We start from the raw sequence: 26,482 nt of genomic DNA on the forward strand, positions 1-26,482 counted from the left end.
AAACGGCCATGTTGGCCTCCTGTACCTGGTGGTAAATTACAGAAGCTTTTTCTAAAGACACTGCTGCTTTTGTTGTTGTTGTCGTTCTTGTGGTGCTGTGCAGGTACTTCACCCTGTTCATGAACCTGCTGAATGACTGCAGTGAGGTGGAAGATGAGGGCCAGGCAGTTGGGGGACGCAAGAGAGGAATGTCCCGCCGCTTGGCCTCACTTCGCCACTGCACCGTCCTGGCCATGTCCAATCTCCTCAATGCTAACGTAGACAGCGGCCTCATGCACTCAATCGGTAAGTCAACCATATTATGGAACTATCTGATGGAGCATTTGAAAAATGTTTTGGTGTGCACGGAAGTTACGTTGGGAAAATTCCTGCCTCCCTTCCTCCCACCCCCCTACCAGGTCTGGGCTACCACAAAGATCTGCAGACTCGAGCCACCTTCATGGAGGTGCTGACCAAGATCCTGCAGCAGGGGACAGAGTTTGACACGCTGGCTGAGACAGTGCTGGCAGACCGCTTTGAGAGGCTGGTGGAGCTGGTCACCATGATGGGAGACCAGGGAGAGCTGCCCATCGCTATGGCTCTGGCTAATGTTGTTCCTGGGTCCCAGTGGGTGAGCAGCTCTTCTAGATTTAGGAGTTTCACATGATGTGTCAGTTTACATAATATTAAACTACTTTCATCCAACATTCAATATCTGTTCAGACTAGTATTTGATTCAAATAGTTGAATAATGCAGTTGTTCCTCAGTGCTCATCACATGTTAGAGGTCTTCACAGTGTACTCTTGTATTGTTTTGGATCAGGTCTAACAGAGCACAGAGCCTGAAGAACAAAAAATATGTAACTGATTACTTATAGTCTGGACTGTATGTCAGCACAACATCCTAAAAATTGGAACCAACAGAGAACAGTGCAGCAGGAGATGGTAACACTTCTCCATAGTTCCCTATAGTGTCCTAGAAAAGAACTGATATAGAAGTGTCAATTCATATGGATGTTCCCAGAGTTGTCTGCAATTTCTTTCCAGGTTCTTGTTAATATCTGCTAATGAATTTATTCCAAATCATTTATAGTCTTGAGTCTTTCAGTCAGTGCACAGCAGGTGAGCTGAACATGGACATTTCCAAAGAGAAAGAATAATACTAATACTAAATGAATATATCTTTCTTTGACCTATTCTTTAAAGAGATTTTTTTCTGGAAATCAATAACTGCCTATGAACTCAAAATGACTGTGTGAGAATGTTGTCTTCTTTCTCTTCACCTAGCACCAAATTACACAAGCCTTTTTAAGAAACGTCCAAATTACCAGCAGTTTTCTGGCCAACCATTATGATTGTTGATTTCCCATTTGAAACTGTAATATTAGCATTGTTGGTCTAAAACTTTACTGTGGTCTGTTAACACATTGATTGAGTTTGCAGAGAATCTTAGTTTTCTTTGTGCCATTACAAACCCTTTACACTGTTTTCCACTTTGTATTTATACACTGATAAACTGTCATACTATAACAGTTTTTTAGCTATGGGAATGGCAGTGCTGAAACCGATGCTATTTCTGATATTTCCAGGATGAGCTAGCCCGGGTCCTGGTGACGCTTTTTGACTCTCGTCACCTCCTGTACCAGCTGCTGTGGAACATGTTCTCCAAAGAGGTGGAGCTGGCCGACTCCATGCAGACACTCTTCAGAGGAAACAGCTTGGCCAGCAAAATAATGACCTTCTGTTTCAAGGTAGAAAACAGCAAGTTACCTGAGATCTGCATAAAAATATCTAAACATGTTGACATTATTAGATTACATGTTCAACTGGAATACTTGATGAAATGATTAATATCACCTACTCTATCTGGTTGCATGTACATTACTGACTGAGCTATGTGTGGTGTTTGACATCAGGTGTACGGGGCAGCATACCTGCAGAAGCTACTGGAACCTTTATTAAGAGGAGTCATCACCACTCCTGAACACATCAGCTTTGAGGTGGACCCCACCAGGTAAGAGCCTGCATCATTGCTGTGACAACAGGTTGCAGTCATATAGTTAACATTTCATAAATCACACAGCAGCTAAACATTGCTCATTAACTAGAAATGTCATCCACTCTTCAGGCATTAGAAATGATACCTACTGTCCACACGGTGGTGCCGTGTTCCTACCACGTGTTCCCTAATCTTGTATTGCACATTCAGAAATGTCCCATCCACACATTTCCTGACTCCAGCCTGAGCCCTTTTCTGCTTCTTTTTAACTTATTGACAAAATATTGAATACAACAGATAACCAATAGAGAACTGTGAACATGTATGTTTGACATTTGCCACTGAACTCAAATTCCAAAAGGACAACAAACCAAACAAACAAAAACAGACAATAGAAAATCTTTCAGTAAAATTTGTCTCTCTTGCCAGTGCATAGTTCAAACCTGACCAACCTTGGTCCATGCGTCCACTATGTGGAACACTGAAGCCGTTTCTACAGTTACGGTAACCACCGTCTTCAAGAAAGAAGGAACATGTCACTTAGTGCAGCGGTATGGCTCAGTGACGTGTTTTTAATAGTTTTTGGAGAACAGTGGAGGTCTACAGCACAGAGAATTAAGATATATCAGGCTTTGGATACACACACAATACTTGTAAGTAGTGAGTTCATCGCTGGTTTGGCACATGAGATTTGTTGAGAATAAGAAAAATATAGAAAATCGCCAGCCATATCCTTTAACAATACTTTTAACTCATAAGTCAAAGTTTAGGACCATTCTTAAGACCATTCTTAGATTTAGACATACCAGCTATGGTATGCTTTGAATTGTGAAGCCTAAGAAATGTAAAGTGTTTATACCAGCTGACAGCCTGAGACATTCGTTGTTTCTCTCATCAGACTGGAACAAGGTGAGAACCTGGAGGAGAACCAGAGGAACCTGCTGCAGATCACTGAGCGCTTCTTCCAGGCCATCATCGGCTCATCCAGCGAGTTCCCTCCGCAACTCCGCAGCGTCTGCCACTGTCTCTACCAGGTAGACCCCTCCCCCCTCCCCCCACTCCACCATGGCCACCAGCTGCTCACCCTGCCCCTCTGCCCTTACCTGTTTGTGTGCAGTGTCACTTACACATTTCAAGCTCCTGCCTCTCCACTCTGAGGTTTCCTGAAGCTGCTCAACTCACTGCTCTCTACATCACACGCATCAGTGCACAGCTGTACATATCTCCCAGCTATATAGATTCTGCTCTTCTGTTTGCTCATTTTTATGTCCCAGAGTTTCCACACACTCAGTGTTTACTCCTGGGGATTTTATACTATAATGTCAGGACAGGGAACCACCTGAAGCATCATGGGACAGTAACATTTACAAGTCATTTTAAACCAGGACCTTATTTTCTTGGTTTTTGCCATCAGTTCATTGTTTATTTACCTCACTGTAGAAGCGCAGCTGTCCAGTAAACATCTGAACACAGTCTGTAGTAGATAAACCAAAAAGCAGTGAAAGCACTTGACCCATTGATGACCCATTCCCTGAAACTGGAAGAAATCTAAACATCAATCCATTAGTTGAATTGTTTAGTGGACTCATAATGTGTTAACACAAAATACATCCTGGTTGTAAAGTGACAGGCACTTTCACAGAGAATATCTGCATTTTTAAAATGTTAAAGTGTCATCCTCTACCTTTTTTTCCAAATGAAATTTCAAACTTTAACAAAGAAACAAAAACATTTATAGTCTTACATTTTAGATAGTACTATATATATATATATATATATATATATATATATATTATAATAATATCACTGGTGGCTGCAGTATATAATGTAAATCGCTAACTGCACTGTTTCCCACATGTTTTTTGTGTCTTTGAGCTCATTGTTTTGGTTTTCAGACTCACCTCTCACCAACCTTGTTTCCAGCAGCTCTGCTAAACCCACTGTACACTACCTGCCCAGCACCAAACAGCTGACACAGACAGTTAGCTGTAGACTAGCTGGTGAACATAGTGGAGCATTTAGCAGCTAAAGAACCAGATATTTTATGCAGGAGTTAAAGAGCTAAAAGAGAGCAAATAACAGAAACAGGACTCTAAATGAATGCTAATGTTACTTTGTGTCTGCTTAATGTGGAAAGTTTGTTGTCATATAGTTATATGTCAGATGTTGTTTTTTTACAGCTTGTTCCGCTTCCCCCAAGTTGCCGAGAAAATCAATTAATGCAGATTTGAAGCTACTATTTTAGTGAAGTATAATCAAAAAACCTTTCTTGCACTCAAAACACATGAACCTAACATTGATTGCTTCAGCTTTGTACAGTCACACAGAAAACTTCCAAACACAGCTGGTCTAATGAGTTTCCAAAGCAGCACGTGCAAGGAAACTGCAAGAGTACTGAAAAAAACAGGACTCCCAGAAACACAGACTCAGATCTTTTATATGGAAAAGTATATAAAATATAGTAACTAATTTACACCCTCGGTTGCTGCATTTACTGCATCGCACCTGTACGAGGTGCAATGTAGTGTATGTCAACAGTGGATGTAGTATCTGATGAGATTTTGTGATTGATGGCAAAAACTATCAGGATGAGGCCCTGTATGAAAACAGATAGAAATTGGGACAGGGTCAGATTTAATAGACTATTGGGTAAAATTCTCACACATAACACTGCAATGATTCTCCTGTCACACATGTAATAGCGCAAACATAAACAGGTATTAACTCTATGGCTGTGATCACACTTAATCTGTCAGTACATTTCCTCTACATAACTCAATTATGCACACAAGAAGTTTGGATTAATCTGAGGAGAAGAAAATCATCTGTGCAGCTCTGTGCTTCCATGTCTGTGTGGCATATCAGCTGTACATTGTTCAGTTTGAAACCAGTGACACAAAGAATAGGTCACATCTACACTAATAAATGACACAATGAAGCACTAGGTGTGATCACAGCATAGGAGAATGACAACTGACTGTCTGATGTCCACTGAGTGAACACAACACTGAGTTTGACTTGCTTTTTATTCCACCTAAATATCCGAGCAGCTTCACACTGCTGCTGCCGCTGCTGCTGCCGCCACACCCTTCCTACACTGGAAAAGAAGCTCCCTCCTCTGCTCGCACTCAACAGCTCAATGAATAGATAACATTGTGTTTAATTAGCTACTAATGAAAAATGCTTAATACACACACCCATATAAAGTGGTTTGGGTTTCTGATCATAGATTTTGTATTTTTCCATCTGATAACATCTTTGATTTCTCATTCTCCATTTTGGTTTTCCTTTTGCAGCTGTGTAGGCACACACACACACACACACACACGCACACGCACACTAAAAGAAATCAAACCACACCAGCGCATGCATGGACACGCTTCAAGTCCCCCTGAGCAGCGATGAACTTTTTTAACAGCAGTTTTGACGTTTTTTTCTGTTTTTACTAGATGTGAATGTGTGTACACCTGGAGTGGTTAGGGCTGTGCTACGTGTGTGTGTGTGTGTGTGTGTGTGTGTTTGTGTGTGTGTGTGTCTGTGTGTAAGCTGGTGCTGTGACCATGATTGTGCTCATCTCTGTTCTGTAGGCTACTTGCCACTCTCTACTGAATAAAGCAACAGTAAAAGAAAAAAAGGAAAACAAAAAAGCAGTAAGTTTGGAGAATCTATTTTCCCTCAGACACTTTTCCCCCTAAAGCAAAAAAGCCTTTTTTGCATTTTACTCATTTGATTTATTTTCTTCATTTTTTTAAAAAAAAATTGGTTTTAATTTGGTGTTTCTCTGGAAATGTTTTATTCTTTTCTCCATATTCAACTTTTGTGTACAACCCTCTCTGAAAATCATTGTACTAATATCGGCGCCATTTTTATGTATCTTCAATTAACAGTTCTCAGGAAACAGTGGCATTCTTTCTTCTCTTTTCTTTCTCGACTCTCTGTTTGCACTCCAGGAGACATTTTCTCAGAACATTTCATCTGCACTCAAATCATGTTTCTCCACCTTATACGAATCATTTTAATAAATCAACCCACACACACCCCAGCACGCTTCACCTGCTCCACCTTTTATACAAGACATGAACAGTCTTTAGATGAAATATTCTGATAAACTGGCCTCTCACTGTCATGGGTTGACTTCCACAGCTCTATGGTGTTTTTCTTCCTGCCGTATATCAACAGCAACTTGAGAACATGATCCTGTACATTCATATTTTTCCTCAGTGCTTTCCCTCAAAACCCTTGCCTTCCTACTTGAATATAAACGTCTCATGTACAGATTTGCCCTGCTCTTTCTTAAAACTGTATATGTGACCCTCAAACATATGCATTCTTGATTCTTTGTGCTCACAGGTTTAGAAATGGCAATGTCCATATATTCTAAAAGGTTTGGGAGCTTCAGTATTGTTTATTTCTCCAGGACGATGTGGGTGCTCGCTTTTTACTTGCAATGCAAGCAGGGTTTTAGTTTGATAGCATCTAGCTTTGAGGCTGTAGAGATAGCACATTAACCAGAAACAGACATTTTGGCCTTTTGTCAAGTTACCTCTGGAATTAAAGGGGACCCATTATGCTTTTCCTTATTTTCATCCATATATATATAATATTTAAATGTCAGATGTTCATATTAAATGTGGCTAAAGTGTCAAATAATGACATAAATGTATGTAGATGTAATCCCTGTGAGCAAAAAGCACTGGCTTCAGGGGGTAGTCACACCCAGCCATGACTTGAGTCGAGTTTTTCCATTACACAGCAGTGCAAAGTAAAATAAGTAGTTTATCTGTTGGAGGTGTGCTTGTCGTCTGCAGCTCTTCATCAAACTTCATCACCACTGTGCTGTTTCTGCTTGTACTATTCCTCCCTGCATTCTAAGTGATCTGCTCAACAAAGAGCACCAAATTTCTCCATATCTTGGTGTGTTGCCTGGTTTTTAGCGCTGCTAACAAAGCTCTGCTAATTCAGTGAGGAACACATTTAATTTCCTGTAAATTCTTCATAATAAAAGTCTCCCATTATTTAGTCATTTAAAAGCAGGAAATGTTGGGTTTACATCTGCAGCAACATGACACGACTGTGGCTGCTCCTTGGCAGACTTCTTGAAAGCTGGCCAATCAGAACAGAGTAGGCTCATCGGGAGGGGGGCCTTAAAGAGACAGGAGCTAAGACTGCCTGTTAGAGACAGAGGCTGAACTAAGGGGCTGCATTAAAAATGATAAAAAAAAATAGAACTGGAAATTAGTGTAATAAGTCCTTTAACTTAATGTGTTACAGCTCGACTGCTAACTCTTAAGTGTTTGTCATTTCAACCAACAAAAGCCTTGATCAGCACCTGATAAAAAATTTATACGTCTTTTTTTTCCTAATGAAAAAGAACGAGTAAAGATTAAAAAAAAGAAGTTATAAATTAGAAACTCTGGATTTTTTTTCTTAATGAGAATGGGATCCAAAGCAGCTATTGGAGCCCAGCCCTAGATGGAAACAGTGTGGTTAACATGTTGGCCGACGTCATTGTACCTGGAAGATTAAAAAGTACATCTACCGGGAAACAGATTACTCATTTCTGGCTGAAAATAGATCATTTCTCTCTCTTTTTTTCCCCAAACAAATATATTTTCTGTGTTTATTATAGCAACAGGAAATGAGGGGGGAGAGAGAGATGGGGAACAGCATGCTGCTGCTAGACTCGAAATGCTGACTTTCCGGTCATGTGGCACGCATCTCTACCAGTGGGGTTGCCATGGCTACCATGCGAGAAACCGAACTATCTAAATATGTTTTTAGTTGGTTTTTAGTTTTAATTTTTCGTTCTATAAAAGCACATGGAGAGAGCAGACCCACCTAAAGGGAGAGCAGCTGCCCATGAGTGACACACAAAAAATGAGCACTGCACACCGTCCTGGAGGGTAAAAAAACTGCAAATGTTTTTACTAACAATCTATTGCAATGATAATTGGTCAAAGCCATACCACTTTCTTATTAGTGAGAAAGGAAAGGAAAAAGAATGTAGTTTAAACCCATGAGTACAATGTGTTAAGCAAAACACAGGAAATCTGTGCAACCAAGCCTATATTAGATTTTATACAGTTTAGCAGAGTCTTGCGGGAGAGCAATGGAAATTCTGAATATGAATTTAGGAAGTGATGCTGTCAAGTTGAAAGCACATGCTCTTGATATATGTGAGAAATAAACAACATACAGCTGGCATCTGTATGGGAAATGAAAATTCACCCTAAAACTCAAAACTTGATACTCCTACTTTTCACTGTCCAGACTAGATGTGTAAACAGTTACAAGGACATACTAACCCTTGTGTATAACCACAGTGTGATATCCCAGCTGAAAAAACACTGAACTCTTAGTGATTAAAGGAATAGTCTGACATTTTTGGTATTCCCTCTTGCTGTCTTACCAGCCAAATGAGAAGATAGACATCAGTGTCATCTCTGTGCATTTAGTAAAGAGAGAGGTCCAGGAGGTGGTTAGCCTAGCTTAGCACAAAGATTGGAAGCAGGGGCAAACTGCAAACTTTGCTGTGTAAAAAGAAAGAAAAGAAAATGCACCTTCCAACAACTTCACCAACCTTCTCATCTTCTCATTTTAATCCCTGTTACAAATGTAGACATTGGGATTTAAAGGTAGTTACATTGTTGTCTTAAAGTAGTGATTCCCAAAAGTTTTCTGTCATGCCCCCTTTGGACTCAGACTTATAGACCTTTTTCTCAGCAGGAATATTGACCTGTCATTGCAGGAAATGCACAGGTGACTGCAGTCTCCACTACAGCAATCATTGTAATCCAATGAACAATGTCAGTACTTACACCTGAGTTTGACCAGTCAAGTGTCTGCTGTGAAAAGGTCTGTCCAACTTGAGTTTCACTACACATATTGCCCAGATTTGTTTGTTTGTTGTATTTGTTTTCTTGCCAAATAGCCATTACTGCAGCACTGCAGTAATATCCACCAGCTGTTGGATATTACCAGATATGGCTCAGCAAGTATAGTTGAAGAACATAAACAATCTAGCACCTTAGTTTTTAGATGGAGAAACTTTGAAAATATAGCCAATTATAGGAAATGTTAGACAGGCCATAATGTTATTTAATGGGCCCATATTTTATAGTCCATAGATGTCCGTGTAACATTCCAGACCTGGCAACACCACTACAAGGATAGGACTTTTTTTTAAAATGCAGTCACAGCATCTTCTCTCTCTGTTTCCAGTCTTTATGCTTAACCATTCTGAATAAAATCCCACATCACTTTCTCTACTAGATGCACAGAAATTAAATGATCAATGTTAACTGACAATTTTAAGAGGGCAAACAGCTTGCTTGCCAAAAATGTTGACTGTTTCTTTAAAACATGAAAAATGTTTGGCCTCTAATTTGTAGAAACATAAAAGATTATTCTTATTATTATTTAGTATTGTTTATAATGAGAATGCAATGAATTATGTTTGTGGGTGGACTTTCTCTTACTTGTTTCTGTAGGTGCCTCGGTAAGGACAGGCTTGGGATGTTTGTTAACTGCTGTAGCTGAATCTTCCTGCAGTGAGCATCTACATCTAGAGGGAAGCTGATGTTGGCTAGAGGCATTGGTGAGAAAGCACTGTTAGGTGGCAGTTGCTGCACTGCAGGTAGCACTGTTGAATGGGACCAAGAGACGATGATGATGATGATCATCATCATCATCATGGAGGGGAGGACTGTTGGCGTGTTTTGTTACAATGGCTTCCAGTAGAGACCCAGAGTCATTGATAAATATTTTCAATATGTTCCATAGTTTCTTCACAACATAACAACAAAATAATGTACATTTGTGTGTTTAAATCACCTTCACACGCTATAGCTCTGAAACTCCACCCGAAGTAATGTTTTTAGTTATTTATTCAACCAGTTAAACTTTATTTGTATAGCACCTTTCATGCAGGTGCAATTCGTAGTGTTGATGACTGAAAAGCAGATAATAACACAGAACAAATGGAGATAGTACAAAGACCATTGCATGTGAGAAACAAAAAAAGATGAATATATTGGTGATGCAAGATGCATTACTCTGTAGAAGTCGTAGAATCACTGATTCCTGATCCGTCTTCATCACTGAAGCTCCTTCAAACATCCTTTGAAGTCTTTAAGATCTCTTCAGGCATCAGAAGCCAAAACTACAGGCAATTTGCTCTATCCAGATTTTTTTTTACATAACCCTAAGCATTAGAGCCAGGCTGATAAATTGACCAACTGATATAGCGGCCAGTCTTAGCCAGTCACACATGCAGTATATCAGTACATGCAATATATGTTGGTCAAAGTAAGAAAATGTAAGCAGAGAAATGTGGAAGACATGTTAGAGCTCATTTAAAAACAGTGTCTCCATTACATAATATGTCCACCAGAGAGCTGACAAGTTTACATTTACATTGTTAAATGTCTTGCTCACTGCATACCTTGGTATGTAATAACTGTAATAACCAGATTTAAGGGATCCTTATCAAAAATGATTATGTATGTTAGTTATTAAACTCTGAAATTCCCTCTGAATATTGATATCTGTATCAGCCTTAAAAAATCCAGTCTGGCCATACTAAGCTTGACTGTATTTATAATGTTTCATTGTTCCCCATGATGAAATAAGAGGAGGGATTGTGGATAAGCTCCCATCTATCTGTCCATTCATCAAACACTACATCTAGGACACGTCTACACATAGGGAAACCATGCACCTTATTCTCTGTTCTTTCTTTAATCGACGTGTCTGATGACTCTTATCATAGAGAATATAACATTACACTAACAGCTTTAGTGAGGGTGCTGCAGTATTTGTTTAATTGTCTGTATATCAAGGGCAATACATCTTAATTTTTGCCATCAGAGCAATTCCATTTTCTGTCGTCAACCATATTATACAATGTGCAAGCCTACACCTCTCCATTTTATCCTCATTTAACAATTTTCTCACTATGATGGATGACAATAAATACAAAAATGTCACAACATTTAAGTTGGCAGTCCAAGACAGAAGCCCAAATGTAATGTTGTGGTTACTTAATATTTATGTCCACAGAGAACATGCAATATATCTCAGAAGAGGTCATCCACCTTACATATCATTCTTTTGTTATTCTTTTTGTTACAAACTGTCATGGAGTCAGTCACATTGTGGGAACATGGTTTGGTTGATCTCTTTTCACAAGTCCTCATTTTTGCTTCTGTTTATTGTATCTCCTACAGTATATTTAAAACATAGGTGTATGTATTTCATTTTTTTTTTTTTGGAGAGGTTTTGCAGTTAAGTTTACACTGGCATTGTTCTAAATTTGTCAGATAAAACCTTTATACCATTTGTTTAACATTTGTCTTACCAATACCATCACATAGTTAATAAGTAGTTTCCCAGGTCTGGAAAACACCCCTCAAGTAAGACAAAAGTTGTAATGTGTTGGATTGCTGTTCTCCACAATGTCATATTTTTCTTCCACTGTGAACAAGGCAGAGATTTCAGCAGCTGAAAGTTCAGGTCTTAATCAGGTTCAAATTGAGATTATTTGGTGTTGAGGGTGTTTTAAATGGGCAATATTTGGTGTTGGCTGTAAAACACAGTGAAATGCTCAGTACGTTTAGCACCCCAAGTCTTACACAGGTCATGTAAGACTGCTGGTCTGCAGCAGCAGAGCGGTGCTTGACTGACAGTTTCATCTGAAAGGAGGCATGACTGCAAAGATGCTGCTGCTGACCCCTGTCACTGCACCAGCATCTTATGGAATTCCATTGACCTGCTGTCTTTACAACTGCACATGTGGTGCTATAATCAAAAAAAGGATGAAATTGGACACACTGATGTAAACCAAACAAAACTACTGAACTCGTTTCTATGTAGCATGATGATTCAATCACATTTCTGCCTCACTTTTTGAGGTTTGAACTTCGTTCACTTTCTCCACAAGACCACAGAATGGGGAAGCATTTGTTGAATACTGTGCGAAATAATGTGTTGTCGTTGAGTAACATTGATTAAGGAAAAAGGTTTTAGTCTAGGTTCTGAGTCATCCCTGAGGGAGTTCTCCAGGAGCTGGAGAAACAGCAGACCACTCCCCATTGTCTGGCTTTTTTTAAATATGCAGTTAAGTCATATTCTAGGGAAAGAGAGGTCAATCTAACGTGATTATCTACTCCTCGATTATTATTTTTTCAACTTTAACCACTACTTTACTTGCAACATGCATCCTTTAGAACTTTCATATGCACGTGTCAGTTATTCTTCCTACTTTGAAAAAACAAAGATGTGTGTGTGCTCCAATTCCTGTACTAAAAAATGTCCTGGAAAATGATCTCCTGAAAAGAGTGGGAATTCAGCATAGGAAGAATTGTGGGCAGTTTGTTGGGCAGTGAATGTATGGGTGTGTATGCTCATGCATGCAGATACAGTATGTGTTGTGTGGGTTAACGTCAGTGCTCCCTTTATCGGACATACCTCAAGTCTATCTGATAAATGTAGAAATGAAGGCCCAGTTTTTTAACATTGCATCATTACTTTACAGGACAATATCTTCAAAGTATCTTTTGCTAAACAAAGAGTACAGTCTAGACCTGCTCTATATGAAAAATGTCTTGAGATAGCTGATTTGGCGCTATATAAATAAAATTGAATTGAATTGCTAATCAAACTCATACTACTGTAGGATTTAAATGTGACTAAACAGTCTAGTGAGGTACAGCAGCTGTGGTCACTTTGAATGATGTCAATTACAGAGGATTCCATGGGTGTCAGGTTGTTACAGCGGGAGAAAATAGACATTTCAGACCAATCCTGTAACATTACCAACATCTTTGCTGCCATTCATGCCAAATATTCATTGTTTCACTTGAATTCTGAAGCGGTGTGTTAAGTGAAACATTAATTTCTCAGGGTGTACTGACTATACAGATTGGCAGAGAATACGTTGATTTTGCTGCAGGAGATTTTTTTTAATGATTTTTCGCCACTGTGACAATGTGCCCCAGTTGGAATCTATTGTGGCCAATGTAGTTTAGGCTGACCACAGCCACTGTTCTTCATGATATTAGGACAATATCTGGTTGCTGCTACTTGAATTTTCCACCTTTCATAGTCTTGTATTAAGGGATCATACCAGTTTATTACAACTTGGGATCTAAAGAGTGAACAATAGATTGTTTGATTGCGATTATGTTAAAAAACAGGAATAAATAACCTTAAAACACTCAAGATATCATCTACTCTGGAGACAGTCTCCTTAACCACCTCTGCATGTCTTCCAACTTTTTAAACACGTTATCAGTCTAATTTTGCTAATCCCCATTGTTTTTCAGATACAGTGGAAAAGCAAACAGGAATGCCCAAAAGAGACTTATAGTTCCTTGTGTAGTTCCTGTGGCTCCTTAGTACTCCCAACTATTATGTCAAAAATGTGCCTAAGTTTGACCAAATTTGTTTCTAACTTGTTTCTATACGATTGCTTGTGTTTGTGTTTGTGCTCTCAGACTTCAGAATTAACTTGGCAAGTTCAGTCTTATTATTACCGATAGGAATGGTTGGCAGAACTACAATAATGAGACCCATGTTGTAATAAACCAGGCTCTTCCTTCAATGGGCAAAGGATAACGATACTTGCTACTATTTAGAATGGTCTGGGTCTTGCGACACGTGTGATAATACATATTAGGGATTTGTTTGGACTTTTTAGCTTGTCATCCATCCATCCTTCTACATGTTGTTGACTGATTGGAAGCTTGACGAGAGAAAAACTGAAATCTCAGCAGCACTGACTGTGTCCGATTCTGGAACATATGACGTTAAGTTGTGTCTCCTCTGGAATGCATCGCACACAACCCTGCTTTGCCTCAAAGCAAGATGTGATGTGCAGATTGTGCTGTTTTTGGATGGTCACTTGTGCGGCTCATCTACTGCTTTGCACCACAACTCATGGCTCTACATCTGTCACCGTCTGATTTTTTTTTTTTTTTGTGATGATGAATTCCAGTTCAGATTCTTTTTTTCCCCTACAGAGAGAAGACGGTTGGGTTCCTTGTCTTTCTCTCTGTGTCTTACTTCTTACTTGGGCTTTAATTGGAGTAACTTCCTCACTCTCGTTATAGTCCAACATGAATTGGGATTGTTTCTAAGTCTCTCTTCATATGTCTTTCTCCACTGTTCCTCCTCCTGAACCCAACATCTTACTGTTTTTGTCATGGCTCACCTCACTCTGCTCTTTCACCTGTTACACATATTGACACATATATATTCTTTTGTTCTCATCGTTCCCTCATTTGTGCTCCTTAATTTATGGAAATCCATATTCAATATTTTCTCCTTTCCTTTGCTTAAACCCGGTCCCCTGCTCAAACCTCTCTCCTCTGTTCCATTTGTTCTACATTTCCCCGTCATTTTCCCCTCCTTTGTCTTCCCCGGCTCCTTCCATCCTCCTTCACACAGGTGGTGAGTCAGCGGTTCCCACAGAACAGCATTGGTGCGGTGGGCAGCGCCATGTTTCTGCGCTTTGTCAACCCAGCAATCGTTTCCCCTTATGAGGCTGGCATCTTGGATAAGAAGCCCCTGCCCAGGATAGAGCGAGGTCTCAAACTCATGTCCAAGGTAAGAGTGATTGGGATGGTCTTGTGATGCAGCTGAATAGAGGTAGTAATCATTGTGAATGGTTTCAGTCCTTCTGTTGGGTCATATATAGTCATCAAGGGGCTGTTTTTGTAACAGCAACATGTGCTAATGATTAAAGCGGCTACAATCTTAGTTGGTACAATGTGCTGTCTGACCACGTTGGAGGGCAAAAGTGTTTATGGTCATTCTGAACGGCTACATGCGGGAGCGCTGCAATGATGGATCAATTAGTCCATCGAAAGAAAATTAATGGCAACTATTTTGATAATCGATTCATCGTTTAGGTTATTTTTTAAAGCAAAGATGAAAATGTGAGAATTTGCTGCTCTTGTTGGTCTTATATGATAGTAGATTAAACATGTACAGGTTTTGGACTGTTTATTTGACATAATGAGACATTTAATGATGTGACCTTTTGAATCCTAGTCTTGGTGTTTAAGCACTCATCATAACTAGATAATGCTTTTGCTGTATGCTGAAACACAGTCTAACTGTATTACAAGTCGACAAGGTTCATCTACTGACTCATTTAATGTTTGCTACTCTCAATGCTAACATCAGCCTACATAAGCTACTGGTCTACCAGACCAAGTCAGTTTATAGTGGAAGAACATTGTGTGTATTGTATTGAGCAAGCATGTGTTTTATTCCTTATGAATACAACTTTTCATTTGTTGAATCTTCTTTCAAAAGTTACATAGACAAAAAGTAGCTAATCTTTTTTTTTTTTTTTTGCAATATCCATCTTCCTTTATATTTCATATCTGTATATTCCTGTCTTTTCCTCCAGATTCTGCAGAGCATTGCCAATCATGTCTTGTTTACAAAAGAAGAGCACATGAGGCCTTTTAATGACTTTGTGAAGAGCAACTTTGATTCAGCCAGGAGGTAAGACACTGATACTGACTCCCCTCTTTCAGTCTCTGAACACAGAAATCCCTGTCACTCAGTTCCCCCCAAATATAACAGTTACAGTCATAAACTCTGGACGTGTTGTATTGCTTTGGGAAGAAGTGTCCAATTATAGTTTGGTTAAAAGTATTGCTTTGCTGAAAACTTTGTATGGTGGCATCTGAAAGGGCTAAAACTAGAGGTTGTCATCGCTTCAAAGAAATGGACCCTTGATACTGTATAAATAAAGCAAGAACGCTTAAATATTCAAGGAAATGTGAATGTTAATGTGATAAGAAGTAAATCACACTGGCAGATATAACATTAAATATCAATGAATTTTCATAAATGTCATCTGCATTTTGATGCATTGTAGCCTTTTGGGTTGTACCACTGATATTGACATATGTCTGAGGCCTACATTACCCATAATGGACCTTGACAGCTTGGCATGTGCATAGATGGACCTCAAAGGGGGCTTGAGCATCTGCCCATTTGGCCTCCTGGAGAGAAAGCGCCCTTTCTCTGGGGTGTTTTTTTAATAAATAAATAAATTCCTGTTATTCCCGCTACATCCAGCGTGACACAGCCCAGCTCCTACGATGATTGGCTGGTCAACATCCGTCATCATCTCGGGGCAGAGTCGGACTGGCCATCTGGAGCTCCAGGAGAAATCCTGGTGGGCCAGTCACTATGTGGGCTGCTTGAGCAAAAACAAGAGCCTCTTTCCTCCCTTGATGTCACCAAACATACAACCCCTTGTTTAGACTGGCTTTTTAACTTTATTTGGGGAAGAACAAGGTAAAAAAAGAGGTTATGTCTCTAATAGAGAGAGGTCTTAACGTTTTGGACTTTTCTTCATTAAACCATATTATCAAAATTAACTGGATCAAAACATTTCTAAAAGATTCAGTTAGCATGTGGAGTATAGTACATTTAAACAAATAGATCTAAGCATATATCTTCAAACACTCACATTTAAAACTATTCATTTATGCAAACTCTTCAGTGTTATACCTGATAAAGTAAACCTCATGTGGGTTCATATGTATGTTAATTTTAATCTTTTTTTTTCGTATTTTTGCATATTTCTAGATAACCAAATACCTTTGTTTTTCTTTAGTTTTTAACTCTTTGTCTATATCGTGATAATTCCCTGAAAACTTGTGATTATGATTTCAAAATGTATTGCTTGAAAAATGTTTCTCAATAAAATAAAATAAAAATAAAAAATAGAAAGGCCCTACATCAAATCGGCTTCAGTCAATGCCTGGTGCACTTCCTGGGGGCTTGGTCACCACATGTTGCCACTTCCTGTATCCGTTCTTTCAAATTAAAAGCCCCTCGGTCCAGCCATATACTAGGTTTTGACCAAGTCTCATTCATTTTCACACTTGTAGTCTTCAGCCCTAACCGAGGCTGACTCAAGTGACATCGCCTGAGGAAATTTATCAGATTTCAAACGGCTCCCTCTAAAGACAAAAAAGGGCTTATACTACTTTTTTCACATATGCACCCAGAAACACACGCTGATGTCAAATCAGTTAGTCTGTATTAGCAGAATGGATTCAACATGACACAAAATGTCTAAGGTTACAAGTTAAAATCCTTCATGACAGTGTCTGTCTATCCAAGTGTTTCTACAAAGCTCTGTTTTCCCCATACACGCTACAACAACAAGCCAGTGTTTCCACATTTACACACTATGGGTGACGTTTTAGTCTGGACAGAGAGCCAAAACGGAGAGAAAAAGATGCGTTTATGCATTTAACCGGCTTAGTGTGGGCATGGTCTCAGCTCTGAGATGAAAAACGAAGAACCCTGTAACTAAAGCAGTGAGGAGCCTGGTATGGTGTATCCTCTGTGTGTAGGTTGAGTGTGTTCTCTCTCCTCTCCACCACAGGTTTTTCTTGGATATAGCATCTGACTCTCCACCCAGCGACTCTGTCAACCACAGTCTGTCCTTCATCAGTGACGGTAATGTGCTGGCCCTCCACAGACTGCTGTGGAACAACCAGGAGAGGATCGGCCAGTACCTGTCCAGTAACAGGTCAGGATAGATGAGTTTGTAAAGCATAGTGATTATGTGTTCTATTGTATGTTCTCAATACTGTGCCAATCATTTCTGTTAAATGATGATCATGATCTTATTTCCAGGGACCACAAGGCTGTGGGCAGGCGACCTTTTGACAAGATGGCGACCCTCCTGGCCTACCTGGGGCCTCCCGAACACAAACCTGTGGCTGACACCCACTGGTCCAGTCTCAACCTGACCAGCTCCAAGTTTGAGGAGTTCATGACCAGGTAGGCTTACATTACATATATAACATTACATAATGTCTCCTCAAGCCAGAGCTCCTCTCTCTTTACCTTTCACAATAAAAAAGTCACACTGGGAGATTCTAAGTCTCTGCTGAGCCTCATCTCTCTTTTCATTATGTAGCTGTAATGTTTAATTTTTACATAGACTGATACTTAAGTGTGAAATGTGTTTCCACAGTGTGAGCATTGGCCATGCCATGTGATACATTATATAGTCAGAATATATTCAGGATGTTGGGGGAAATTAAAAATTGTTGGATGTTATGGGACAGAGTGAACTCAGCAGCCACATATTTCTTTGTTTAATATCTTCAGGTTAGGCTAACCCATTGTTGCTAACTTTGGAGCTAACCAGTCTGTGCTGTACATTTACTGCCAGACTGACAACTTATTGTTAACTTTTGCCTCTACTCCACTCACGTTCACCATCACTTTTCTGCCGCTCTCTCTTTCCAACTCGCTACGCACACATATTATGCACTGCCATAGAGAGAGCTACATTACCAGTAGTTTCCTAGGCAACAACACACAGGTTGACTCATGTTTCAGAACAGCACTGCACAGAGGCTCCAAAATGCTATTGTTTTCTGAATGGATGGATATTTGGCGATATTTTTGGCATTAAAAAAATATTTCTTTGGCCTGGCGGGGGTCTCGTTGTTATGATTATAGGAGAAACACTGATTCAGTAAATGTTCAGTAAACATTGAGTACAGTTAGACCTACAGTTAGACCTAGCAGTCTCCATTGGGTTGGGCAAGTTCAAAGTTGTGAAAACCATGGGAGTGTTTTTGACAAATAATTCGGTAATTTCTTTTGCTGACCTGCCGCCGCAGTAATGGATTAATCCTGGAAGGCTATTGATGTAGCACTTTTCTCCTTATGAAAGTAACACAGTGATTATTCGACCAATAAGAGTTTGGTCAGACGAGAGCATATCGACCAACTAATCAACCAGCCGACCAGGGCACTACAGCCCATCACTTCCATTTTAAGTGCATTATGAAGGGATCTTCTAATGGTCAGTATGAACGGGAGGAATGATTACAGCAAGAAAAACCTATTTCACTGTTTGTTTGGACACCTGACTGCTAAAAAATTGTGAACCCATCCTTTAAAGGAAGATGTGTCTAATTCATAGTCTAAGTAAGATTTCAAAAATCTTTTATTTTCTCCATTGTGACTTTTCTTCCTGTGTTTCTGTTGCAGCATTTGTTTATATTCTTACGCTTTATCCAGCTTTGTGATTTCTGATGTGACCAAATCAAAACAGTACATTTTGGATTGCCTTCTGATAGTAATACAAAGTCCTTTTTAGGTGTTTTTCTGTGGCCTTTTGTTTCTAACTTTATCACTCTTTGCAATACAGAAAATACTGCTTGCTAGTGCAGCTGGAAAATGCTGTGATATGATGGAAGATGTGCGTTCAGGTGCATGCACTGCAGCTTACAGATGTCTTCTGTGTTTAGGTCTGATTCCTCCTCCTGTTTCCATTTCAGAGTTTCTCTGAAATGTGAAATGTGTCTTCTGGCACTTGCCAGTCCATCATTGTAAATAAGAAACCTGTTGTTTTGTACAACAGCACTGGGTCATAAACCCTGTCAAATAAATGAAGGTGTGACTGATGCTAAGCTGTATGGTTTGTCATGTAGGCACCAGGTCCATGAGAAGGAGGAGTTCAAAGCCTTGAAGACCCTCAACATCTTCTACCAGGCAGGAACCTCCAAGACCGGCAACCCAGTCTTCTACTATGTGGCCCGCAGGTAAGCCTTCAACTTAGTCTTTTTTTTTTTACGCTTCCTTGACGTCTTTATTGTCTGGTTATTGCTTTTGAAGTTTGTGATAGTATAAAACAGTTCTTGATCATATTTCTGCGTTTCTCCAAAAGGTTTAGCAATGGAAGTTTTAGCATAAGTAAATGCATAAGTTTGCACAAATTCTGATGATGATAGCAGCTTATGCAAACAGTCACCAACAATAAAAGATAAGTTAAGCATGCTGTGGAGAATGGTTGGCACTGAAGTATACATGCTAAGTTGTATATGACTAAAACATTAAAACTGTGTTAAATTGCTATGAAGTGGTGGAAGAGGACTGAACTTAGAGACTGTTAATTAGTAGCAGCTTGTGATACCTTTGAACTTGGAAAGGCTTTTCTTCCTCAGGGCTTCAGCAAGTGTAGAATTGTGTTTTTGTCTCTGTACTCTGGATAAAAATACATTTGTAAAAGCAGTAAGGCTGCATTCAGACCATATTTAGCACTACGGTGCAGGGGGGCTGCAACGGTGGGGGCACGTTGTTTGAGATAACGCTGAGACAATCAAATACAATCCAGGAAGTTGAGTTGGAGTTACAGATGAATGCATTTAAGGACTTATCAGAAGCCAGAAACACAGCACAGTGGGATGTGATGTGGGGTTGCATTCAGGTTCAACTTTTTGCTGGGCAGCCGCTGCAGTTTTTTGCTGAGCCCTGTGCGGTCCCCACTCCTGCAGCCTAAATGCTCTGCCCCCATTCAAATGGATGGGAGGGCTGCCATTTTTTCATGCATTGCCGGATTTGGTCTGAACATGGCCTAAATGCAACAAATCACACAGTGACCAGAAAAATAGAAACCCCAGTACTCTGTAATGCAATAGAATACAACAAATGATAAATACTGTCTTTGTAAAACTGGTAGTGTTATATTTTTGTATTGGTTTACATTATATTGTAAGGTGTTTCTAATATTTTTACTCCTTTCTATATAATGTAGTCCAATATTATAATGCCACAACCTGCTATAGAATTGAATCAACACACCAACTGATGAATTTGTGAGCATGAAGGTGCATTTTTGACTTTGCAGATAGTAACAGTCCCAACTCAGTGTCAACTTCGCTGCTTTTTTTTTGGAGCTGTCAGTCATATCACATGGTCTTCATTAGCATGTTTTGTCAACCTCAAATATGGAGTTTACTTAGTTGTCATGGAGAGGGTTCTGCTGATGTCAGCAGATATCAACAGAATGTCAGCTGACCCTTGCTGAACTGAACAAGTCACCACTTGACTTATCAACTCTCTGCTCAGTCTTAAATCTGCCTCTGTACCAACAAATCAGCTTTCAGAGCCTAATAACTGTTTTATTTAGTTTCATAGTAGGTCAATCCATACAGAGGTAGGGAAAGCCCACTGTAATAGCTGGAATTCCCATTAAGCTTTCAGAGCAAAGCACATACATGTGTTATTCTTCTTTTAATTACCACTAATGATAACTTTTTGTATTATGTCCATAAACTGGGTCCTTTGTCTTTTTTTCTGTTTGGATACACAGACATTTTGGTCCATCTGCACTCAGTAACAAAGACGTGGGCAAGCACACTTCTTGACCTCAGAGAAAAAAACTCTGCTGTCTGGCTGCTTGAACTCACATATGATGCCTTTGCTGGTGGTGAACATGTTTATCAGGAGTTCTGATCCAGTCATTTCTTTACCACCATTTTAGATCTTGGAAAATCAAAAAATCATTCCATAAAGTGTAGGTTAGAAAAACAAATAATTAGTCATGAGCGCTAGGTCTGTCTTTATTCAGTGAGCGAGAAGCTAATCAGTCTGTCTTTCATCTATCTTTTATTCACAAAACATTCAACTGAATCTCTGCAAAGTCAGCAGTCCATCTGGAATTCTACAGATTTGAATAACAGCCAGGTGCAAGTAGAGTTCTGTTTTCAGTTCAGTCAATAAATCACACAAAGATTGATAATATTTCTCTTCTTTATTACATCAGTAGTCTTTAGGTCTTCCTACTTGGATTAAAAGAATGGTAATGTGTTGCTGCACCAGGTCCTAATTTAAGGCTCAAGTTCACCATGCTGATAGCTGTAAAAATGTGAAACTTAATACAGATCCTGACATGCTGAATTCTTTAACCTCAGGATCCATAATGTCCGCCACTGACTCTTTTTATGTATCTCTTTAGAGGGAAAAATTTAGGGGTTGCCACTTAAAAGAACTAAAAGAATAATGTGAGTCATCAATCAGGGAGCCCGTGATTTTAAAATCATATTTTCAGTCATAGAATGTGACTTTTCCCAAACGCTCTTCCATACCTGTCAATCTAACCGTGGTATAAATGTGGAACGGAGTGATGAAAAAGGCCTCTGTGCTCTGCGCCTCTCAGCTCGCTTACAAGCTGGGTTGTATACGACTAACTCCTGATCCAGAGCACTTCCTCTGATGTTGCCCTATCAGGAGCCATTCTTTACCAGGACTGGTCAGTTAGAGCACGGAATACTAAAGATACTGTCAGCCCAGTTTAGAATGGACTGTAAATGACCTTACAGTAAAAAAAAAAAAAATAGCACCAGCATCAACATTCTGATTTAGAAACACAGTAACAGCTTACTAAACATGACAATAAAAGAGCTTCTTCTGGAATCTTTGACAGGAATACAAAAGAATTCTTGTCTTTGTGGAAGTTTTTGATGGGCCAGCTTACTCTTTCTTTTCAGCAAGATGATTTTGTGCTTTGGTTTTTCTTCTTGAAGTTCATTTAGTTGCATACAGTATTAAATCATCAGGGATTCATGGCATTACACTGGAACAATGTTTATTCTTTTTTACAATCCTATGACTATTCTATGAATTCTTCATTTTTTTTCTTGAATTTGACCTACAGTAGCCCTTTATTGGTAACCTTTTTCCTATTTCTCCATACAGACTTTTTATGTTCCTCACTGCTCAGTGACAGAGTGAGTTAGGTGTGGCAATAAGGGGCTGTGGAATGTTATATAGTGTGTGTTGTCAATCCTGTTTTGAAATGGCTCAGCGGGACTAATTGTAGCACAGGCATCAATATTATAAAGAAAGCATAGAGCACAGAAGACTGTCAGTGCACAAGCATTATACTGAGAGTTGAGCATTGACATTAGCACGCCAGTTGAATCATATATTCCTATATTTTGAATAGTTTTCTGTCTTGTAAGTTTATACAGTTCATCTTTGTATACAAGAATTTGAAAGACATTGTCATGTTGTACATGTTCAGCTAGTCGGAAAGAAGGTGATAAAGTTGATAAAAGTGACAGAAGGCAGTAACAGTTGCAACAGTTTTACCAGGGAAATGAAAATGGAGGTGCTAAGTGGAGTTGCTTGGTCATACGTTCACTGTCCATAATAATCCAGTAAGCAGAGTATTTGTGTATCTAGTCAAGGTGTTTTCAGAAGGATGTGACTCATGACTACAATAGTCAGGGTGACAGTTTGTTGAGTCTCACAGAGAAGTCCACGGCCTTTATTCCGTGAGTTAGCTACTTTGGGCTTCTTTGTTGAAGACTGTGGGCGCGCTGTTGTGCTTGTATGTGTGGAGAAGCTCTCAAAACTTGTAGAAGACGTCCAGACAAACACCATATGATCCCCAGATTCATTTACACCTCTTTTGTCCTGATAGATTCCAGTCTCAAAAAGCGCAGACTTTGCTTGGTAACTGGACGTGGCCTCTGCAGTCCTTGCGGGCGATTGAGCATCATGCTCTTCACCATCACTGTTAACCCAGAGCGGTGGCTCTGTGAACAGCGCAGAGTGCCACTCCCCCCCTGGTGTCGCCAGATGGGCTTGACCACAGATAGGTCTTGTGTAACAGGGGCAGCCCAAGACGGTGGCATGGGACCGCTCGGCCCACCTCAGGAGCCTCGTTATGTTTTCCTCCTCCTCACAAGCCCAGGGGTTATCCCCAAGAGTCATCAGCTGCAGCCCCCTCAGCTTATCAAAGATCCCTTCAGACAGCCAGGAGAAGCGATTAGCATGCAAGTAGAACTGAGTCAACCTGTGCAGTCGATCCAAGGATCCAGGCAGGATCTGCACCAGATAGTTATGTGACAAATCAATGCTCTCCAAGTTGTGCGGCATATTTGTGGGCACAGTCCAAAACCTGTTGTAACTGAGATTGAGAGTTTGGAGACTCGGCAGCGTGTTGTTGATGAAGACCACTCTCTCCAGTTCATTGTCTGACACGTCCAGTACTTTCAGGTTCCAGTGATAAGCTGTGTCGTTTTTGTCCAGCGAGCGTAGATGATTCCCTGCTGCTCGGAGGTCCCACAGAGACCGCGGCAAAGCAGGAGGCAGGCTCTCCAGGCGGTTGTAGGACACATCCAGAGTTCGCAGGTGGGCATAGTGGCTGAGCTGGTTGTCCAGACCCTGCAAGCTGACAGAAGAATGTAATATTTAAAAAAAAACACACACATATATACACACACACACACACATATGTGTGTTTCTTGCAGTCAACAAGATTAGCTGCTATCCTGACTCTGTTGAGGTTTTGTTTAGAAAGCTGCTTTATGTTGCCAGTTGACCTAATCGTACAAACTGTTAAACAACTGTAAATGTTACTTTTGCAGCCGCTGTGGCCACAGGTTAGGATTATAGTATATAACACATAATGTAGCAGTAGCACAAGTGAAGAATAGTCTTAAAATCAACAAACTGACTGTCTGACTTTAGGCAGACATTGTTGTGTAACTGACATTTATTAAAAGTAGCTAACATTAGCCACCATAAGCTGCTGCTCATTACCAGACCAGAAATTCATGAGCAGTTATTATTACTCATGAGTTGAACTTTCATTTGTAACAGGAAGAATGTGCTATTTCTGTTCTTGCAAACCACAGTATATGAACACGTCATCATTCTGACTCTTTACACTCCAAGTCTGAAAGCAGTTGAGATGATGAGCTGCTCTCCTCTGTCTAATTTAGTCATGCGAGAGACAGAATCTTATCTGGGACAGCTACATATTTTTATCATTAAAGTCCTGCTTGCTGCAACCAGCAGTGTTATTAGGGGAGGTGAGGAAGACTTCACATTTAAATGGATGTTAGTGGCCTTTTGTGTTTACCGTTCACACACTGGCTAGCTGTCTGTCCTTTCAAACCCTAACCTTTAAGAAAAAAATAGAATTTCTGCTTCCTTGTAAAGCACAGAAAACCCTTTCTGGCCTGCGGAGGAGGTGTGAAACCAAATGACATAGCACAGCTGCATCTGCTTACCTATTAAAAGAGAGGTTGAGAAAGCGAATGTTATGCTGCAGTCCAGGTGGCAGCTTGGTTAGGCCTCGTGAGGAGCAGTCCACCACACGGTGTCCCCGGCTGCAGGAGCACACAGGGGGGCAGATAGACAGCACCCAGCCCCCCAGCAGCCCACACAGCAGCAGGAGAAGCAGACAGGCAGCAGAGGCAGGCATGGTCAGGGCTCTAGAGTGGGGTAGGGAAGACAATGAGAGAGAGATAGGGTTGGAGGATGAATAAAGTGATGTTAAATGGGGGACAGTGTGAGGTTTTACATGTAATGGCTTTAATTTTCCATATTTATTGCAGGAAGTCCAATAGAATGGATTGGATAAACTGATATTTAAATTAATAGCAAGCCTCTCATTTGCTGCTACACTGTGACAGTTTCTAATATATATTCCATTGCTTAATAGGTGGTAGAGGCAGTCCATTGGGCTTGCTGGGTTTACAATTTCTTTAGACAGTCAGTTGTATTCTCCATCTCTTTCATGTCCAACCTGCTCCAACAATGAAAAAAAAAAAAGAATCCAAATTCAAAGTAAGGGCTTACACTGCTTTAGACTTACTGTATTTCTTCATGTTGCGTCCACACCAGTTCAAAATTCTATTTATGGCGTCTTCTTAAAATTACACATTATTACAGTTAAACTAAGGACGAATGTCAGAACACACACAAACACATATATAATTATTATTATTATTATATATATTATAGAATGATTTTGTGAGAATGTGTTGCATTATTGCAATGAAATCTTGCATGAACTTAAGAAATAAATATGGAGCTAGAAGCTTCCTGAAGTCAGTCTTTTGCCATTAGCAAAGGGACTTCAGGTTTGGAATAGTTGGTCTAGACTGAAATATCTCCACAATGGTTCCCACATGTTCAATCATTTGCTTTATGACCAAATATCTCAAAGGATTGACATCAGCCTCAGCTGTACCTCGTGTTTAGTGCTAATTAGCTATTGTTAGCATGATGACCGTGGTAAATATTATTTACTAAACATCAGCATGTTAACATCGTCATCGTGAACGTGTTAGCACGTTGACATTAACATTTAGCTCAAAGCACAGCTGTGCCACAGCACAGCCTCACAGAGTCAGTTATATTCAGTGAGGAAGAAAGGTGAAACACAGTGTTGGAGTGAGTTTCTAGGTTGTGACACTACATGTAGCAAGCTGTCTGCTGAGCCGTTTCAAGCCGTTTTTGTTTTCGGATTTTGTCATCTGCAAAGTTTTTGCTTGGATTAGGTTTGATTTATTTTGTTGACTACTTTTCATGATCTTGTCTTTGAGCTTCTCAACATGAAAGCATGAACTTGAAAATCCCAAATTTTCAAAATGATTTGGGCATCACAGATGCTCAGTTCAGGTTCTTGATCTGCTCACACTGTAAGAGCCCCAATTCATCAACAAATGCCAAAATGCCCTTCCTCTAAGCATTGCTGGCAATCTCAATAATTCATTTAAGACCAAAACTGTGGTTTAATTTTGCATTCTGAGCCCACCTATGCAAATGATATGAGATGTGAGCTTTTGAAAGTTAAGATTGATTCATCAATTTAAGAGTCACTTTGAAAACAATGTTTTATATGTATGAACTACAGCAGAAATG

General features: G+C 39.8%; 2 protein-coding genes across 7 annotated transcripts in view; one reads left to right on the forward strand and one right to left on the reverse strand.

Annotated features, from left to right (window-relative positions):
- The window catches only part of nf1a (neurofibromin 1a), a 94,702-nt gene that overhangs the window by 33,465 nt on the left and 34,755 nt on the right, over positions 1–26,482 (forward strand). For 4 of the 6 annotated variants that reach the window (XM_067593773.1, XM_067593774.1, XM_067593776.1 and 1 more), the window contains 11 exons: positions 104–285; positions 399–610; positions 1,569–1,730; positions 1,896–1,993; positions 2,877–3,012; positions 5,566–5,628; positions 14,426–14,584; positions 15,396–15,493; positions 17,400–17,546; positions 17,654–17,800; positions 19,471–19,581. In XM_067593773.1, coding sequence (XP_067449874.1) covers positions 104–285; positions 399–610; positions 1,569–1,730; positions 1,896–1,993; positions 2,877–3,012; positions 5,566–5,628; positions 14,426–14,584; positions 15,396–15,493; positions 17,400–17,546; positions 17,654–17,800; positions 19,471–19,581 — 1,515 coding nt within the window. The remainder of the gene's footprint in view (positions 1–103; positions 286–398; positions 611–1,568; positions 1,731–1,895; positions 1,994–2,876; positions 3,013–5,565; positions 5,629–14,425; positions 14,585–15,395; positions 15,494–17,399; positions 17,547–17,653; positions 17,801–19,470; positions 19,582–26,482) is intronic. The other 2 variants (XM_067593775.1, XM_067593778.1) reach the window with 1 other exon arrangement.
- Positions 21,451–25,453, reverse strand: omgb (oligodendrocyte myelin glycoprotein b). The gene is made up of 2 exons (XM_067593771.1): positions 24,844–25,453; positions 21,451–23,999 (listed from the first exon to the last, which is right to left on the reverse strand). The coding sequence occupies exons 1-2, from the start codon at positions 25,293–25,295 to the stop codon at positions 23,006–23,008; spliced, it is 1,446 nt and encodes a 481-aa protein (XP_067449872.1). The 5' UTR covers positions 25,296–25,453; the 3' UTR covers positions 21,451–23,005.

The sequence above is a fragment of the Thunnus thynnus genome, chromosome 7 (genome assembly GCF_963924715.1).
Source record: "Thunnus thynnus chromosome 7, fThuThy2.1, whole genome shotgun sequence".
Classification (NCBI taxonomy): domain Eukaryota; kingdom Metazoa; phylum Chordata; class Actinopteri; order Scombriformes; family Scombridae; genus Thunnus; species Thunnus thynnus.

Coding starts and splice junctions, on each gene's coding strand:
- omgb (XM_067593771.1), bottom strand. CDS start 25,295: ATGGACTGCCTCTACCACCTATTAAGCAATGGAATATATATTAGAAAC. Junction 24,000..24,843: donor CTCAACCTCTCTTTTAATAG/GTAAGCAGATGC, acceptor TTCTTCTGTCAG/CTTGCAGGGTCTGGACAACC.